Raw genomic sequence first — 20,756 nt, forward strand, 5'->3', positions numbered from 1 at the left:
TGTTTTTCCAGCAGTCCAGCGACAAGGACTAGAAGGCAGACGGAGACAGGAAAGCTGGTGATAGGGAACCCAATGTTGAGTAAGGACAGTGTTGACATGTAGTGGGGTTCTTAACGATTGTCATAGGGCAATATGTGTACTAAGTGTTCAATAAGAAACTATTTTGTTCTGTAAACCTTCATCTAAAGTGAGAATAGCAGCACAACTGGAAGAACGTAATCGACGTAACTGAATTGTACATGTAGAAATTTTTGAAATGGTGTATCTTTGGTATATTTTCACCAAAAAAAAAAAAAAGTCCTCCAAGGCCGAAAAGGGAGCATGTTGACATGTCGTGGGGTTGTTAACCAATGTCATAAAACAATACGTGTACTGACTGTTTAATGAGAAAATATTTGTTCTGTAAACCTTCACCTCAAGTACAATAAAAAAAGAAGAAAAATTGCATTTTTCTACTTTCTTAATTTATTTACAAGTGTGCCTTATATACCAATACTGTATATAATTATTTTATTATAGCTTATTTTTACTTTGAAGTGAGTATTGTCTGGAATATTTATATACATATATTTGTTTTTACATTATAGGTGATAAACAATTTTTTTAAAATAAGAGTTTTTAGCTTATATCTAATCTTGTAAATGCATTATGTCTTTTCTTATATTTACATGTTCTTTCCACTTTTCTGGCCTTTTCTATAAATTATGTTTGGCTTACTTTCATTAATGTATTTTTTTAATGTATCCTGTAGGTCCATATTAGCAAAGACTTCCAACATATTCTATGGTTTTGTAGACAAAACTAATTTAAGAAATGTTTAAAATTTAACTAAACTCAGACTACACTACCATCTTTATAATACAATATAGAAGTATAGAAAGTATGTCTATAATAATATTAAATAAGAATAATATAACCTATGGGCAATATGAGTTAGATCATCTATATTTCCTCTTATTTTCCTGGTGCTTTCCATATTTTAAGTAATATGTATATATAAGTGCTTTCCATATTTTACGTAATATGTTTTCTTATGTATTTTTAGAATATAACTTTTTTGTTCATGATGTTGTGCCAAAAATCTATGTATTGTAAAAGTTCAACTATTTAAATAACAGTAAAGAAAATAAGACTGGAATAGAGCACAAGAAAATACGAGCACTTTCCAAGTATGTTTTCTTGCAAATAATTGATGAATAGATAATAATATTAATGGGCATGGCTTATCTTTGCAAGATAATTCTCAGAGTCAAACAACAATAAAATAGTTGCCATCAAGTTTATTCTGATTCTTGGTGATCCCAAGTGTGTCACAGTAGAACTGTGCTTCATAGTGTTTTCAATGGTTGATTTTTCAGAAGGAGATCCCCAGTCCTTTCTTCTGAGATTCTCTGGGTGGACTTGAACCTCCAACCTTTCAGTTAACTGTTTGTGCCACCCAGGGACTCCAACTCTCAGATGGGTAACTGCAACATTCAAAACTTAATTTTAGGTAGTGGAAACCCATCCTTCTACTTGTTCATGCTAAAACTTAGGAAGAATCCTTAGGTTTTCTTTTTATTCCACACACCTCACATTTAATCCTTAGGCATATCATATGCATTCTACCTATGGTATTTACTCAGAGTCTGACTACTTCTCAATACCTCCTCTGCTACCGCCCTGGCCCACGGAACTATTATCTCAGTCTTAATTACTCTTGCATCCTCTTAGCTTATCTCTATTTATTCCCTTACTCTCCTTGAATCTAATTTCAATGGAGAAGCCAGAGTGATATGCCAAATACCATCTTTCTTCTCAAACCTTGCAAGACGTCCTAGCACACTAAAAGTAAGGGCCAAAACCCTTAAAAGAGCATAAGGTACAACATAATCTTCCCCTGGCTCATTACCTCTGTGAAATCACGCTTCACTATTCTGTCATACTCACTTTGTTTTTGCCACATTGAGCCCTTCACTCCTCCCTGGACACATTAGTTCTGATTATGCCAAAGACCTTCCTGTCTGCTCTTCTTCATCCTGAAATTCTCCACCCCCAGATAACTGCATGACTCTTTTCTCATTCTCTTTCTAATATCTAGTAGGACTATGCTTTACCACCCTACTTAAAACAAACATGTCACTCTTCCATGCTTCATTTGTTTTCCATAAGTTATCTCCAACTAACATCCTATATCTTTTGCTTATTCTTTTTCTTGTTTATTTTCCCCCACTTTCATGTAAGTTCTATGAAGAGAAATTTTTCGCCTGTTTTGTTCAATGCTGTACACCCAATACTTAGAACAGGGCCTCAATAAATGTTTATGAATAGTTGAGTGTTATGAATGATGAAACTTGGGCAGAGAGAGATTAAATGACTTGTTTATAATTACTCAACTAGTTAATGGACAGGTTCATATTTGGACTCCAACAGTTTGATCCTAGACCCCACATTCTTAACCAACACCCTGTGATATGACTTTTTTGCATAAAATCACATTTTACTATACTTACCAGAGTTGAAGAAATAAAATCCATAACTTTATTACATCTGAAAAAATAAGAAAAATAGCAGGAGTCATTGAGAGTTGTATGTTGCTAGCATAGAATCTAAATCTGCTGATAGAAGGCAGTGTGATTTGGCAATGCCAGATACATTTCCCAAAATATACAAGCACAGTTTTTTTTTTTTTTTTTTTTCTTTCTCATTTACAGAAAAGAAAGAACTCTGTAAAGGGAAATACAATTTATTAGGTGATATGTTTGTTCTGGGGAAAGAACCTGTATTAGAGTACAGGCTGTCCTGGGGTAACAAAGGGATTCAAAATCTGAGTTGCTCAATGAACAGAAAAGTATCATCCTTGCACAGAACTGTTCAAAGTTTACTTGTCTAGGGTCTCTGGGTGACTCTGGTCTGTGAGGTAATCCTGGGACCCAGGTTTTGTTCATGTTGTCGTTCTGCTATCTGCTAATATATTGTCTTCTTCTGGGTGGTTAAAAAGAGTTCATACGCTAACATGCCCACACTTCATTCAGAGGGAAACAAACAGAGAAAATGCAGAGAATTAGCAGAGAAATTTCCATTCACTGAAAATTATACAGATGATATTCAGCTACCACTATTGACCATTCTGATCAGAGACTCAATAGATGGACTCTGACAGGTTGGAAGGAAAAAGCAGAAAAAAGAGAAAATGCAGAGTAAGCAGTATCTTATTAAAGGACACCTATTGGTTGCCCACATCACTTTTATTCACATTCTTTTTGTCCAGAGCATATATATATGTATGTATGTATATATATATATATATATAGCCAAGCTGGTAAATGTAGTTTGCAGCTGAGCAGCCATGTGCTAAACTAAACTTCAAGGTTGGAAAGTTTATTATTCAAATGTATAAAGGAAAGAACAGAAAATGGAGAGCAATTTATATTTCTGCCATAAAAGCAAAATCTCCTAGCCAGATGTCTGCAGTCTTACTGAAAAATTGCATTGGCAAGGCTTGAAAGACCAATGTCATCAACCTGTATTAGCGGCAATAGTCAAATTTTAAAATCACTCTCCCATAAAGTATAAATTTTACCTAACACCAAGTTACTACCAAATCCAAAGCTCACAGCCAACACTGGGTCCAAATGAAACTTTCTTTTCCCGGAGAAGTATGTACACTGAGATGCAAATTCCCTCTAAAAGAATGCCCTTTTATTCCTATAGTAGAACACATTTTGTTTAGGGTTAACAGGCAGGTCCGCACATTATTCTCACATCATAGCCATTTTAGTTTCGGAACATCTCAAATCGTTGTTATTGTTAGGTGCCACCGAGTTGCTTCCGACTCATAGCGACTATGCACAGCAGAACGAAACACTGCCTTGTCCTGCACTATTCTCACTGTTGTTGCTATGCTTGAACCCATTGTTGCAGCCACTGTGTCAATCCGTCTCTTTGAGGATCTTCCTCTTTTTTGCTGACCCTCTACTTTACCAGACATGATGTCTTTCTCCAGTGACTGATTCCTCCTGATAACAAGTCCAAAGTATGTGAGATGTAGTCTCGCCATCCTTGCTTCTAAGGAGGATTCTGGTTGTACTTCCAAGATAGATTTGTTTGTTCTTTTGGCAGTCCATGGAATATTCAATATTCTTCTCCAACACCACAATTCAAAGGCATCAACTCTTCTTTGGTTTTCCTTATTCATCATCCAGCTTTTGCATGCATCTGAGGCAATTGAAAACACCATGGCTTGGGTCAGGCACACCTTAGTCCTCAAGGTGACATCTTTGCTTTTTATCACTTTAAAGAGATCTCTTGCAGCCGATTTACCCAATGCAATGAGTATTTTGATTTATTGACTTCTCCTTCCATAGGTGTTGGTTGTGGCTCCAAGTAAAATGAAATCCTTGACAACCTTAATCTTTCCTCCATTTATCATGATGTTGCTTATTGGTTTAGTCGTGAGCATTTTCTTCTTTATGTTGAGGTGTGTGATGGTTAAGATTGTGTGTCAACTTGGCTGGGCCATGATTCTCCATGTTTTAATGTAATCACTCCCATGATTGAATATACTGTGAGTAGCCAATCAGATGAAAGGGAGTCTCCATGGGGATGTGGCCCGCATCTGTATATAAGTAGATGTTCTGACTTTTTGCTCTCTCTGGATCCTGCGACTGCTTCCTGTCGTCTCATCTCCTGTTCTTGGGACTTGAGCTGTCAGCTTATCTGCCGAACCTGGGATTCATTGATCTGCACAGCCTGTGAGTGGGAGCCCTGCTCTCCGACCTTCCGATCATGGGCTTGCCAGCTTCTGCAGCTGTGTGACTTGGGAGAGGCCTCTACCCTGATCCACGGACTTGGGACGTTCTACCCTCTACAATCATGTGAGCTGGTTCCTTGGTATAATCTCTCTCTATATATATATTTATACACTTTACTGGTTTTGCTTCTCTAGAGAACCCAGCCTAAGACAAGGTGTAATACACACTGAAGGCTGTGGTCTTTGATCTTCATCAGTAAGTGCTCAAGTCCTCTTCACTTTCAGCAAGCAAAGTTGTGTCATCTTCATAATGCAGGTTGTTAATGAGTCTTTCTCCAATCCTGTTGCCACGTTCTTCTTTATATAGTCCAGCTTCTCAGAGTATTTGCTCAGCATATAGATTGAACAAGTATGGTGAAAGGATACAACCCTGACGCAAACCTTTCTTGACTTTAAACCATGCAGTATCCCCTTCTGTTCGAACGACTGCCTCTTGATCCACGTACAGATTCCTCATGAGCACAATTAAGCATTCTGGAATTCCCATTATCTGCAATGTTATACATAATTTGTTATGATCCACACAGTTGAATATCTTAGCATAGTCAATAAAACACAGGTAAACATATTTCTGGTATTCTCTGCTTTCAGCCAGGATACACCAGACATCAGCAATAATACCCCTGGCTCTACTTCCTCTTTTAAATCCGGCTTGAATTTCTGGCTGCTCCCTGTCGATATACTACCACAGCTGCTTTTGAATGATCTTCAGCAAAATTTTGCTTGCGTGTGATATAAATGGTATCATTCGATAATTTCTGAATTTGGTTGGGAATAGGCACTTTTCTTGGGAATAGGCGTAAATATGGATCTCTTCCAATCAGTTGGCCAGGTAGCTGTCTTCCAAATTTCTCAGCATAGACCAGTGAGCACTTCCAGTACTGCATCTGTTTGTTGAAATGTCTCAATTGGTATTCCGTCAATTCCCGGAACCTTGTTTTTCACCGATACCTTCAGTGCAGCTTAGACGTCTTCGTTTCTTACCATCGGTTCCTGATCATATGTTACCTCCTGAAATGGTTGAATGTCCACTAATTCTTTCTGGGATAGTGACTCTGTGTATTCCTTCCATCTTCTTTTGATGCTTCCTGCGTCATTTAATATTTTCTCTGTAGAATCCTTCAGTATTGCAACTCCAGGCTTGAATCTTTTCTTCAGTTCTTTCAGCTTGAGAAATGTTAAGCATGTTCTTCCTATTTGGTTTTCTATCTCCAGGTTGTGGCACATGTCATTATAATTCTTTACTTTGTCTTCTCCAGCGGCCCTTTGAAATCTTCTGTTTGGCTCTTTTACTTCATCATTTTTTTCCTTTTGCTTTAGCTACTCGATGTTAAAGAGCAAGTTTCAGAGTCTCTTCTGACATCCATTTTGGTCTTTTCTTTCTCTCCTGTCTTTTTCATGCCTTTGGCTTTCTTCGTGTATGATGTCCTTGATGTCATTTCACAACTCTTCTGGTCTTTGGTCATTAGTGTTAAATTTACTCTTGAGATGTTCTTTAAGTTCAGGTGAGATATGCTCACTGTAGTACTTTGGCTCTTGTGGACTTGTTTTAATTTTGTTCAGTTTCAACTTGAACTTGCATATGAGTAATTGATGGTCTGATCCTCAGTCAGCCCCAGCCCTGTTCTCACTGATTATATTGAGCTTTTCCGTCATCTCCACAGATGTACGCAATTTGATTCCTTTGTATTCCATCTAGTGAGGTCCATGTGTATGATCGCCTTTTACCTTGGTGAAGAAAGTTATTTTGCTATGAAGTCATTGGTCTTGCAAAATTCAATCATGCAATCTCTGAATTGTTTCTATCACCAAGGCCATATTTTCCAACTATGGATCCTTCTTTTTTGTTTCCAGCTTTCACATTCCAACAACCAGTAATTCTCAGTGCATCCTGATGGCATGTTCAATCAATTTCAGACTCCAGAAGTTGGTAAAAATTTTCAATTTCTTCAACTTTGGCCTTAGTGGTTGGTGGGTAAAACTTAAATAATAGTGGTATTAACTGGTCTTCCTTGTAGACGTAAGTATTTTTCCTATGACCAACAGCATTGTACTTCAGGACAGATCTTGAAATGTTCTTTTTGATGATGAATGCAACACCATTCCTGTTTGAGTTGTCATTCCTGGCATAGTAGGCCGTATGATTGTCTGATTCAAAATGACCAGTACCAGTCCATTCAGCTCACTAATGCTTAAGATATTGATTTTTGTGTGTTCCATTTCATTTTTGACAATTTCCAATTTTCCTAAATTCATACTTCGTACATTCTGGGTTCTGATTAGTAATGGATGTTTGCAGCTTTCTTCTCATTTTGAGTAGTGCCACATCAACAGTGAAGGTCCCAAAAGCTTGACTGCATCCATGTCATTAAGGTCGACTCTATTTTGAGGAAGGAGCTCTTTTGCTCTCGTATTTTGAGTGCCTTCCAACCTGAGGGGCTCATCTTCTGGCACTATGTCAGATAATCTTCCACTGCTATTCGTAAGGTTTTTACTGGCTAATTATTTTCAGAAGTAGATCGCCGAGTTCTTCTTCCTAGTCTGTCTTAGTCTTGAAGCTCATCTGAAACCTCTCCACCATAGGTGACCCTGCTGGTATTTGAATACCAGTGGCATAGCTTCCAGACTCACAGCAACACACAAGGCCCCACAGTATGACTAACTGACAGATGCGTGGGGGCATCTCAAATTATACACCTTTAATTATATAATTTATGTGTCTAGCTCCCATTTACCAGCCAGTCATGCTTTATAAATTCATAAACCCAAGAATTGTTTATATTCAGTAATATATTCAAACAAGGTATTTTTACCTGTTGTCTTCAAGTTGATTCTGACTTCATGGCAAACACACATGTTTCAGAGTAGTACAATCCATAGGGTTTTCAATGGCTGTAATCTTATGAAAAGTTCCCTAGGAGGTACAAACAATTTGTGCTTGACTACTAACGTAAACGTTGGTGGATTGAACCCATGCAGCATCTCTGCAGAAGAAAGACCTAGCAATCTGTTCCATAAAGATTACAGCCAAGGCAACCCCATGAAGCAGTTCTACTCTGTAACACATGGTGTCGCCATGTGTCAGAATTGACTCATCTGGCACCGGTGTTGTTTTGTTTTTCTTTTTTTAATCTTGTGGAAGTAGATGTCTAGACTTTTCTTCTGCAGCACAACTGGGTGGATTTGAACCACCGACCTTTCAGTTAGTAGCCAAGAGGAAACCATCTGTGCTACCCAGGGACTCTCTAGAGAAGATATATCCATCTACAAACATTTTATAGGAATGACAGTCCTTCCATTAGCTTTTCATTAATCACTAATTAATATGTATTGTTTACCAAGAGTTTTTTTTGGGGGGGGGCAAACATTAGCCTGTTTACAAATAGATATGATTGAATCCATTTATTACTTTCCAATGTCCTGGTAGAGATAAAAAGGGTGCAGGCTTCTTGTTAAACCTTTCTTCCCACGACTGTAATATGAAAGATTGCACCAAGCGGAAAAAGAGAGAGAGAGAACGACAAAGATATAAGGAAGCCAAAGAAGAAAATATGAAAACATACTAAAACAAAAACCTCTCACTAATATGCTCAGAGTTGTAAAATTTCATTTCCACCCTGAACATAAAAGAAATACTAAAAGAACAAAGATAATTCGTGAAATTTAAACATGGTAGCTTAAATTAAACATGATTGGAGATTAAGAAAGAAGCTTAAAACTCTCCAACAAAGTAAAACAAAAAGATGAAAAAATCAAAAAGAAAATAAGAGATTCAGTCAAGCAGGTCCAACATCTGAATTGGAGTAACTTCAAAAAGAGACATTAAACATTATAAGAGAGTGAATTCCTAGAGAATTGATTAAAGACACATTTGCAGACCAGAAGAAATAATTTCTCTTGTGTCTGGCAGAATCCATGAAAATTGACAGGGGCAGTTATCATAAAGCTTTAGAAGAATGAAGAAAAGGGAAAATCCTAAAAGCTTCCTAAGAGAAAGATTTGGTCTCATTAAAAGAAATCAGTCAGAATACTTCTGATTTCTCAACAATGATATCTATAAAGCAAAGGAAAATAATTCAAAAATTTTTATTCATGTAGAACAACGATGTAACTAGAATTAGTTTCATCCCGTGCTGTAACTCATGGTCTCACCCCCTCTGTGGGAGGGCTGGCCGGAAAACTGCCCCCTCCCATGGGTGGAGCTGCACAACACCTCCCCCACTCAGGATTAGGCATCATGCTGACCTGCCCCACCCCTCCCACTTCCGCCTTTCGCATTAGCCCCCCACAGCTCCCCATAGCTTCCCCCACCCTCATTGGCCTGTCACCATCAGTCAGGGTGCAGGCAGTTGAGCCTCCTCTCTGCCATTGGGCAGAGAGAAGGTCTCCACACTGGGGGGAGGTGGGTAGTGACGACTTACCACACTGGGTGATGGGTAACACCAAATCTTGTAACGCCACTGCGAGGTCAGCTCCTCCCGTTGAGGTGTCAGCCTGTTTATAGCCTCTGCAGACCCTGGAGACATTTTAGTGTCACCCCCTTTGCCAGTGTCTGGGTTGTGGTCCACACATCCCCCACTCAGCCCCCTAGTGACGCTACTAATTAGAAAATTTTAAAAGGACTGATTCGATTTCCCTAAGAGATTACCTATTTAATGGGTTATCCATTTTTTTCTGGTGTGAACCTTTTAAGAAGTATCCATTTCATCAAAATTATCAAACATATTAGCAAAAAGTCATTTATATTTTCTTATCATCCCATTAATACATGAGGACTATTGTGATATCCCTTCTTTCATTCCTGATATTAGTAATTTGTATCTTCTCTTTTTTTTTTGATCAACCTGATCAATTTATTAACTTCCTCATGGAGAAAAATTTTGATTACATTTCTTTTTCATTTTTTCCTTTTTCAAAATTTATTGATTTCTCTTATCTTCTTATTTCTTTACTTTTTGCTTACTTTATTTATTTTTTTATTTTTGTCAAAACTTCGCCTGTTGATTAGAATCTTTCCTTGTTTTCTAACATAAGTATTAATAAATTTCTTTTAAAACAGGGGCTTAACTACATCCCACAGATTGAGAAATGTTCTATTTTCATTTTCATTTAAATAAAAATATACTGTAATTTCCCTTATGATTACCTCCTTGACTCATGGATGAGTTACAAATGTACTGTTAGTGTTAACCATTTGCCCCATCCAGGGACAAATTATAAAATACATAAAGCAAATACCAGTAGTGATTTTTTTTGTCTATGGATTTTACCAATTATTGAGAGAAGAATGTGCAAATCTCCAGTTATAATTGTGTATTTATATATTGCTTCTTTCAATTCTAATAATGTTTGCTGCATGCATTTTGAAATTTTATTGTTAGATGTATACATTTTTAAAATTGATATATCTTATTGACAAATAGAGTTCTTTATAACGATGTAACAATTCCCTTTATACTTGTAATATACCTTTGTCTGGTCTACTTCACTGTTATAACCCGTGCAACATCCACCTGGGATTCTAGTTCAGCACCTTGAAAATGTCACAAAAGATCACCTCAATTGATCATAATGAAAATGCATTTTTTCAAGTGGCTTCAAATTGCACAATTTTTATAAGATAAAATGTTGTCTATATTGTATCTTTGAAAATGAGTATTCTAGAGGATGTCTTAGTTATTTAGTGCTGCTATAACAGAAATACCACAAGTGGATGGCTTTAAAAAAGAAAAATTTATTCTTTCACAGTCTAGGGGCTAGAAGTCCAGCTCCAGGGGAAGGCTTTCTTTCTCTGTTAGTTCTGGGGAAGATCCTTGTCATCAGTCTTCCCTGGTGGAGGAGCTTCTTAAGGCAGGGATCTGGATCCAAAGGATGTGCTGTTCTGTTGGCTCTTGTTTCTTGGTGGTATGTGGTCTCCATGTCTCTCTGCTCACTTCTCTCTTTTATATCTCAAAAATGATTGACTTAAGACACAACCTAATCTTGTAGATTGAGTCCTGCCTCACCAACATAACTCCCTAATCCTATCTCATCAACATCATAGAGATAGGATTTACACCACACAGGAAAATCCCATCAGATGACAAAATGGTGGACTACCACACAATACTGGGAATCATGGCCTAGCCAAATAGACATATATTTTGGGGGGACACAATTCAATCCATGACATTTCACACTTTGGCCTACAAAAATCCATGTCCTTGCCACATGTAAAACACATTCAACTCATCATATCATAACAAAAGTCTTAATTCAACTGCAAGTCCAAAATCCAAATATTCTTATTCATCTGTGAAATCTGGAATATAAGCTATTTCCAAAGTACAGTCGTGGAACAGCCACATGCTCTACATTTGCATTACAAACGGGAGAAATTGGAGAGAAAGAAAGGATAACAGGCACCAAGCAAGTCTGCATAACACATTACATTAGCCTTCAAGGCTTGAATCCTCTGTTCTCTGAGACCATTTACACAATGGACCTGCCCTCGAGACTCTAGGTATTGGTCACAGTTTTCAGATTCTGAGTGAAGGTCCCTTGGCGCTTGGCTTCAGCTCCACCTTCCAGGCCCACTGGAATGGAAACTCTGCCCCCTCGGCTTTGGGATGCCCCATTCTCCTACTCCATCTGAGCGCCTACTCCACCCTTGGAGACCCCAGAATTCATGGCCATACCCTTTGACACTGAGGCAGCTCTGCTTCCTGTGTTCCTTGTGTTTTCAACTTCTGCTTCCTGGTTCCTTGGCCTCTTGGCCCCTTGGGCCTCTCTTCCCGAGTCTACCCTGCTTAGGCAAGTGTTCCAATGCTCTGTAGCTCCACCAATAAGTTCCTGGAGACACCCCAGTCCACCAGTAAACTTCATCTGGAAGGCACTCAGCTCTCTCGCTCCATGAGTGGGCAAGCCTATCTCCACCAATAAGTGCTTAGAGGTGCCCCACTCCACCAGGAAGCCTCGTGTGCAAAGACATTCAACTCTCTTGCTCCATGGGTCAGCTTCAGGCCCATCTTGCGCTGTTCTCCTGGTTGTGTCACTGCCAGTTTTCTGCTGCTGTCGGTTCTCACCATTCACAGTTTCAAAACCGCAACCACATTTTAGCTATCTGTAGAGCAGCACCCCACTCTCTCAGTTCCAAATTTTGTCTTAATTACCTAGTGGTGTTATAAAAGAAACACCACAAGTGGATGGATTTAACAAAGAGAAATTTCTTCTCTTAGAGTCTAGGAGGCTAGAAGTCCAAATTCAGGCTGCCAGCTCCAGGGAAAGGCTTTCTCTCTGTGTTAGCTCTGGGAGACGGTCCATGCCATAAATTTTCCCAGTTGAGGAGCTTCTCAGCACAGGGACCCTGGATCCAAGGGACATGCTATTCTCCTGGTCCTTGTTTCTTGGTGGTATGAGGTCCCCAGTCTCTCTGTTCTTTTTTCTCTTTTATATCTCAAAAGACATTGCTTAAGACACAACCTAATTGTGGTTTCCATCTCAAACTTACACTTAAGAATTGACTCTTAAAGGAATATTGTTTTAATTATTATATTTTGAGGATTTTGTTGTGATTGAGTCACATGTTAGGCACCACATATGGGAAGAGAGTGAGTTTCATTGAAAAAAAAAACGGGAATTTTCATTCTCAATGACTCTTCAGATAAACAATCTTGAAACAAAAACCAATAAATAAATGAGGACTTGGCATAATCAGGAGAGAGCTGAGATGATGTGGGATCTTTTTTATTTTCTGGGCCTTGAACATTGGGCCTTTGAGGAACTTTGAGGAATGATGACCAGTGCAAGATTGTTCCTCATATTTAGTGAATGAAGGTAAAGCTAGGAAATCAACTCGATGGAAACTAAGAACAACAGAAATTGAACTAGGATCACTAAAGGATTTCCCAAAGGTGGGCTAGTTTTTCACATCTTCGAGAAATCACATATAGTAGCCAGTTGTAAGTTATTCTCTAAGTTATATCTTTATTTGTTTTTCCTGGTCTATAAGTCTACACTCAATAAATATTAACACCTAGTCTCAGTATCACTACAATAACTTGAATTGTGGTGTTGGCAAGGAATATTGAATATACCACGGACTTCCTGAAGAACAGACAAATCCTTAATGAAGGAAGTACAGCCATAATGCCCCTTAGAAGTGAAGGTAGCTAGACTTTGTCTTGCTTACATTGGACACATCATGTGGAAAGATCAATCACTAGGAAAGGGCTACGCGTTTGGTAAAGTAGAAGGTCAGTAAAAATGAGGGAAACCCTTCAAGAGATAGACTCACACAGGGGCTGCAACAATGACTCAAACATATCAAAGATTGTGAAGATGGCACGGGATTGAACAATGTTTCATTCTGTTATACATAAGGTCACAAGAGTAGGAGCTAACTTGACAGCGACCTAACGACTAACAACAACCAAGCCTTAGTATGGAATTCCTGGAGGGTACAAATGGTTAACATGCCCAGCTGATAACCAAAATTTGGACTCTGAGTTGACCCAGAGGTGCCTCAAAGGAAAAGCCTGGTGATCTACTTCCAAAAACTCAGTCATTTAATAACCTATGGAGTACAGTTCTACTCTGACATACATGGGGTCACAGGAGTTGAAGTGGACTCAATGGCACTGGTTTGGTTTAGTCTTAGTATATATTTTGTAGTTTCAGACTGAATGTAGTTAATTTCTGAGATTGCACAATGTGAAAGATAAACTTTAATAATAGAATAAAAATCTATGGTGTTGAGCCAAACGAGGCAAAAGCCATATCCAGAAGATGGATGAATCTGAGTGTGTGAGGGCACAGAGGGCAAGTAACGTAACCTTTGGGAGGTCCTTCACAGGGATTGCAGAATAAGGAATTAACTTCCAAAAGAATGCTGAGTAATTACTATAAAAAATGTGAAGCTATGATAAGTCATAGAGTTCTGAGGACATCACCATTATAGTAAGTGAAAATCAAGTTAAACAAATACTAATCAAAGACTATACATTCATAAACAAATTTTAATATGTATCATTTTGAATCTAATCATAGGCATACAGAGTTAACATTTATTTGCACTTGTAAAATTCTGTATTAGAAGATTGATTAATGTTTTGTTTGAAAATATTCAAGGACATATGGACACTGTTAACTAAAAGTAAGTATTTTCTTCTATAATTTTGGATAAAAATATGGACTAACATCCAACATTCCTTGCAGTTTTACTCCATGCTAAAAAAGTACTTTATTTACAAACCAATTTCCCAAACAATTTTTTCATTGCTTCTTTTACATCTTTGTTTCTCAAACTGTAGATGACGGGATTCAGCATGGGAATCACAATAGTGTAGAATACAGACACTATCACGTCATGCTCCAAATCGTAGCTGGAACTCGGTCTCATATACATGAAGAGGATTGTCCCATGATAAATTGACATGCCGGTTTGGTGAGAACCACAAGCGGAAAAGACTTTTTGCCCCCCTTCAGAAGAGTGCATCCTCAGAATGGCCAAGAAAATGAAGCCATAAGAGATCAGGACAATCAGGATGGTGAATATCGCAATAGAAGCCGCAAAGTAGAAGAGCAGAAGCTAGTTGATATGAGTGTCAGAGCAGGAGATAGCAAGGAGTGGAGGGATATCACAAAAGACATGTCTAATTTCATTGGATGCACAGGAGAGGCTAAAAGTTGCTACTGTATGTAAAGTAGCATGCGAAATACCACCAACATATGAAGCAGTGATAAGTGCCACATAGACCCTGAGTGACATGTTAACTGAATACCGAAGTGGATTGTAGATTGCTACATAGCGATCATATGCCATTGCTGCCCAGAGAAAGCATTCTGTGGTCCCAAAAGTGACAATGAGTAGCATCTGTGTTCCACATCCAAGGAATGAAATGGCTTTATTCTCTGCCAGGAAATTGACCGACGTTTTTGGGGTAACAACTGAAGAATAGCAGGCATCCAAGAAAGATAACACACTCAGAAAATAGTACATGGGGTTGTGGAGTCGGGAATCTGCCATGACTAATAAAACCAGTCCCAAATTTCCCACCAAAGTAAAAATATAGATGGCAAGAAATAGTAAAAAGAGACAGACTTGCAGCTCAACATCATCTGTGAAGCCCAGCAATGTAAACATGGTGACTTCAGTGACATTCTTCCACTGAATCCTGTATGGATGTAATGCTAATGACAACACTGACATTTCAGTTGATATGTATAGGTCCTAAATGCAATATCCTGATACCCTGTGAAAACAGAGTGCACCCAATTACATCTTCATGTTTGTTTTTTAGAAGAGGGTAATTAACATCTTAGGCAGTGATGGGATGTTGTTGTTAATTGCTTTTGAGATGACTTCCAACTCATGCCAACTCCATGCACAACAGGATCAGACCACTGTGATCCATAGAGTTTCCACTGGCTGATTTTCAGAAGTAGATCATCAAGCCTTACTTCCTAGTCCGTCTTAATCATGAAGCTCCACTGATGCCTTTTCAGCATCACAGCAAAAGGCAAACCTCCACCGACAAATGGGCAGTGGCTGCACTTGAGGTGCATTGGCCAGGAATCAAACCTGGGTTTCCCATATGGAAGGATAGAATTCTACCACTGAACCACTACTGCCTTCTAGAGATGGGACAGGCAGTGACAAAGTAGTTGAGCCCCAAGAACACCAAACTCTTTGCTGCCAGTCAATTCTGACTCATAGCAACCCTACAAGACAGAGTAGAACCGCCCCATAGGGTTTCCAAGCAGTGGCTAGTGAATTTGAACCGGTGACCTTTTGGTTAGCAGCTGATCTCTTAATCACTGTGCCACCAGGGCTCCAGTTGGGCCTACGTGAATGCAATTTTCTGATTATATATAAAAAATAGTTTCATTCTTTTGTTAGCTAAACTTGTCATGTTTAAAGAAACAAATAACAACAACAACAACAACTTGCCAATTTAAGTGATTCTCAAACATACATTATCTTATAATTCCCAAAGACCAATGAATAGAGAAATTTAAAAATCCAAAAGCAATATCATTGAAAGTACCCGCTAGTATACTAACCCTGAACTGGCTGCAATATGCATCAGCCCCTTTCCTTAATGTCCACTGTTGTCAAATGAGAATAGAAGCACTAACCACTTACAAGATTGGGTTAAATTTAAAAGAGAAAAACTATGTGAACATGATTTAATTTTAAAATTTTATCAGACAACTAGAGAATAGGATAGTTTAGACTTACATTTCAAGTTGTCTTAGAACAGCTTTGAATGGTCCAACCGTTTTAAGTGCACTTTCCTCTTTACCCCATTCCACCGGCATTTCTAAAACAAAGGTGAGCAAAGCAGCAGATGGTATTCTGGGGATAGATTCACCTTTATGCAAACAAAAACAGGACATTATCTTTTTTTAAGTTTTTCTTTCAAACACATATTATTAAGTTGTCCATTTTTCCTTTGCAGCTTATTGTACCATTATTATTGTTTTTCAAGTTTCAGCTTAATGACAATTTTAAGATATTTCTCTATTCATATGATGTCCTGGTGGAGCAGTGTTTGATTTCTAACCTAAAGGTCAGCAGTTCAAACCACCAGTCACTCCACAGGAAAAAGATGTGGCAGGCTGCTTCCACAGAGATTTCAACTTTGGAAACCCTATGAGGCAGTTCTACCCTATCCTGTAAGGTCACTATAGAGTCACTATGAACCAGAATCAACCCAATTGCAATGGGTTTGGTTTCTGGTTTTTCTCTATTTGTATGCTCCTTAGCCTTATGCTACCATACAAAAATCCGATTCAAAATGGACAATGCTAGTCCGTTTCAGCTCAGTAATGCCTAGGATATACAGCTTTATGCTTTCCATTTCATTTTTTACAATTTCCAGTTTCTGAGAATCATACTTTATACATTCCGTGTTCTGGTTATTAATAGATGTTTGTACCTCTTTCTTCTCTTTTTTAAGCCAATAAAATAGAATATCTTAATCTAATAAAATAAAATAAGAGAGAAGTTTTAAAAAGACAATTTGCAATAAAAGGAGGAGTTGGAGTGACTAATATCTGTCCCTGAAGTGAAAAAATAACAAAAATATAGAAAAAAATGCAAAGCAATGGTATATCATATATATACGAAATCTACTAATTTTATTCCATTTGAGAACATTATGGAAATGGGGGGAGGGGGATATTGAGTGTTCTGTCCTAAAGGTAAAATATTTTAATCCAGATCCCTGGGTGGGATTGAAAGTTGAAAGTTAACTGAGAATAAATGAATAGATCTAAAAGAAACTAACTCCCTGATGAATACAAATTGACAGACACCCTAGACATTTTGTTAAGCTTTCAACTGCTTCAGACATAATTAACAAATTGCCTGGTATCTCCTCAGGGAGAGGCTTAAAGGCTGAGAGAAAGCTATAAGTTTTTCCCACCATGCCATGTAAGAAGCGCATGGGTTGTGAAAACAGATACATTACAGGTAAAAGGCAGATTTTTTTTTTTCTATGTAGTGCCATGTTTTATTAAAATCTATAATGTTTTAGTGACATTTTCAAGGCTCTATTTTTAATAGACAACGAAGCTACAGCAGAATATTAAGAATTTTTATTCAGTTCTGTCTGCTTTCCGCCATTATTCTTGATATGTTTTATATGAGATGATTGTGGACTTCATGTACTCACTTTTATAATTTAATGCCATGAAATTTAATTTCTGCATTTCTTTGCTAATAGTTTACTCAGAGACTGCTCTGCTCATAGTATTCAGGAATAGCTATATGCCAGATAGATAGATAGATAGATAGACGGATGGATAGATATACATACATACTTAGAAAGCAGTGATGATCACAAAGTTTTAAACCTACAATTCTGTTATATTAACTGGTAAGGCTATTCTTGTATTTTTAAACCATCTTTGGTATATTCAGATACATTTTTTCAAGATTATACTTAAGTTTATCTGTGATATCTCATGGCACATAAGAGTTCCAGTGTTTAATGGAACATACTTCATGTTCAAAAATATTTTAAATAACTTCCAATAATTCACATATATGTCAACATCAGTATATTTGCTTTTTCTCCTGTACTATTGTGTCATATAGTGATTTTTTTCTTTTTTTCATTAAAAGTAGAGGATTTTTTTTTTAACAAGGGAGAGTTCATGACATCAATTTTTCACTATTTATTCAGATTTCCTCGTATAGCGTAGTTATCTCCCTGAAAAAAATTACGTATCTGGTTTGTTAGAAAAAACTTAGAACTTGTCAGTTACAATACAAATGCCCAATTGGAGGAGAAAGTATTTTAAATAGACCAAAAAAGAAAGTGATCTAAAGAATGGCACTTTTAGACAATTTAGTCATAGAACATGTGTTACAGAATATAAGGCTGGGGTCAGTTACAAGGATAACACCCTAAAGGAACTCTTGATCATGAATACGGTAGCAAAGAATGTAAGTCACAGTCCAGAAGAATTTACTTATAAATATCTTAAAGATCAACACAATTAATAAAAAAAAAAAAATTTAGGTAATTACTGTCAACATCCAAAAACGATAGATAAATATATGGTTGATATAGCTATATAGACAGACAGATAGATAAACACTCAAACAGTACTAGGCACATGCTAGTTTAGAGTTATTTTAAAGTATCGTAGACACATTGGAGAATATAATTCTCATTTATTCTTCCTAACAACCCTGCAAGAAAGTGTTGGAATACGATTTTTCATGTGGGATAAATAGATTCATATACCATATGTTATTTGCCCAAACTACCTGTTTGTATATATTACAAATGTAGGTATAGCAGAGACTGTATCTATACACAAATATCTCTAGGGATGTTTTCATGTATAAAGACAAATAATCCTGATTGTGATCAGTTATGTATCTATCCAAAACCTATCTAGTATGTTGACTGTTCCAACCCGGAAGATCTATAATCATGAGTTTCATAATATAATGTTTTGAAGTAGAGAGAACAAAATGTTTAGACATATGAAAAACACAAAAGTTTTAAGAAGACTGTAATAATCATCCATGTACCTAATGTCCAAAGGTATAACATATTATTCATTTTTGATTCATCTATCTAACAATATATCCATCAATCTAATATGCATATGTATACGTGTGTAAAATTTGTGGGAGTTGTGTATGTACTCAAATATCCTAAAATGGAAAGTTTGGATTTATGTTATTCATATTGGCTTTGTGTACTAAAAATCTACCGATGATTCTACATAAAGGTATTGACTATGCTGATGTCTCTATCCAGAATAGGTTTTGTGATAGACCTAGATGTACAAACATAATCTAACAGTGCTGAATGAATTCATTCTGTTGGGAATCACAGAACGCCCCGAGCTGCAGGCTCCATTGTTCTGGCTGTTCCTCATCATCTACATGATCTCAGTGGTGGGCAACTTGGGCATGATCATCCTCACCAAGATAGACTCCAAACTACAAACACCCATGTACTTTTTTCTCAGATACCTGGCTATCACTGATCTTGGTTATTCAACAGCTGTGGGGCCCAAAATGTTGATAAATTTTGTTGTGGATGAAAACACAATCTCCTATTATTTTTGTGCTACACAGCTAGCTTTCTGTGTTATGTTCATAAATGGTGAACTTTTTATTCTGTCAGCAATGTCCTATGATCGCTATGTGGCCATCTGTAACCCTCTGCTCTACACAGTCATCATGTCACAAACGATGTGTTGGGTGCTGGTGGCAATCATCTATCTCTACAGCACATTTGTTTCTCTTCTGGTCACCATGAAGATTTTTAATTCATCCTTCTGTGGCTACAATGTCATCAGGCATTTCTACTGTGATAGTCTCCCCTTGTTATCTTTGCTCTGCTCAAACACACATGAAATCAAATTGATCATGCTTGTCTTAGCAGCTTTTGATTTGATTTCCTCCCTCCTAACAGTTCTTTTTTCTTATGTACTCATAATTGTAGCCATTCTCAAGATTAACTCAGCTGAGGGAAGGCACAAGGCCTTCTCCACCTGTGGATCCCACCTGACGGTGGTGGGAGTGTTCTATGGGACTTTAATCTTTATGTATGTGCAGCCCAAGTCCAGTCATTCCTTCGATACTGATAAAATGGCTTCCATATTTTACACCCTGGTTATCCCTATGTTGAATCCCTTGATTTATAGTTTGAGGAGTAAAGATGTAAAATATGCCTTGCATAGGACTTTAGGACAATTATGCAATAAATTTTCTCAAAGTTCACTGTACCATATGATTCATGTAAATTACTTTATGGGTTTCAAACTTTTTTCTGTGTGCCTTCAGAGGGGTTAGCAATTACAAAAGCACAGATAAGTTCAGCATATATTTTTATATTACCTTCTACCACTCACTCTACTAAGAGCTGTAAATAGATTAATAAATACAACAGTAAAAAGTGTTGCCTTCCTTGAGCAGGAGTGATGCATTATAAGCATAATAATTAAGAAATTTTATAGCATATTAGAAAGTGCTAGGGAGTGATAGGTTTTAAAAACATATAAGAATATTGAATATATTGAGTGGGATAGTGAAATAGTAGTAGATACAGGAAGTATTCCATGTATCCGGTGTTTTCCTCATCTAGTAGGAAAAAAATGTAGAAAGTGCGTGCGTTTGTGTGTGTGTGTGTGCACGCATACCTTCTATTTTATTGCTCCTAATCTGCCCTGCGGTGGCTAACTCTGATTAGAAGAAGGCTCAGTGTGGCGGGTTGATTCAAAGTACTCAGTCATCTGAATTTGCTCAAACGTTCAATTTCTAAACCTTGAAATCCCTCTCTTTCATTATCAGTGCCTTTCTTCTATATGTGAATACTTAGAGTTTGTTTATTTTGTTATTATTTTTATTATTATATTGTAATATTAATATTAACAGTAACAAAATGATTATATTCAACACGATTAGCTCGGTATCTGTTTTTTTTTTTTTAATATTTTATTGTACTTCAGG

At 37.3% G+C, this 20,756-nt stretch overlaps 1 protein-coding gene and 1 pseudogene across 1 annotated transcript; one reads left to right on the forward strand and one right to left on the reverse strand.

The window, feature by feature from the left end:
- Window positions 1-14,012: 14,012 nt before the first annotated feature.
- Window positions 14,013-15,000, reverse strand: LOC101348139 (olfactory receptor 5T3-like). The gene is given in 1 exon segment (XM_012559340.2): window positions 14,013-15,000. A coding segment is annotated over 1 exon segment (969 nt). The 5' UTR covers window positions 14,982-15,000.
- Window positions 15,001-19,079: 4,079 nt separating this feature from the next.
- Window positions 19,080-20,040, forward strand: LOC101348393 (olfactory receptor 8K3-like; annotated as a pseudogene).
- Window positions 20,041-20,756: the final 716 nt, after the last annotated feature.

This window comes from Trichechus manatus, unplaced genomic scaffold (genome assembly GCF_000243295.1).
Source record: "Trichechus manatus latirostris isolate Lorelei unplaced genomic scaffold, TriManLat1.0 scaffold00236, whole genome shotgun sequence".
In the NCBI taxonomy this organism is placed as follows: domain Eukaryota; kingdom Metazoa; phylum Chordata; class Mammalia; order Sirenia; family Trichechidae; genus Trichechus; species Trichechus manatus.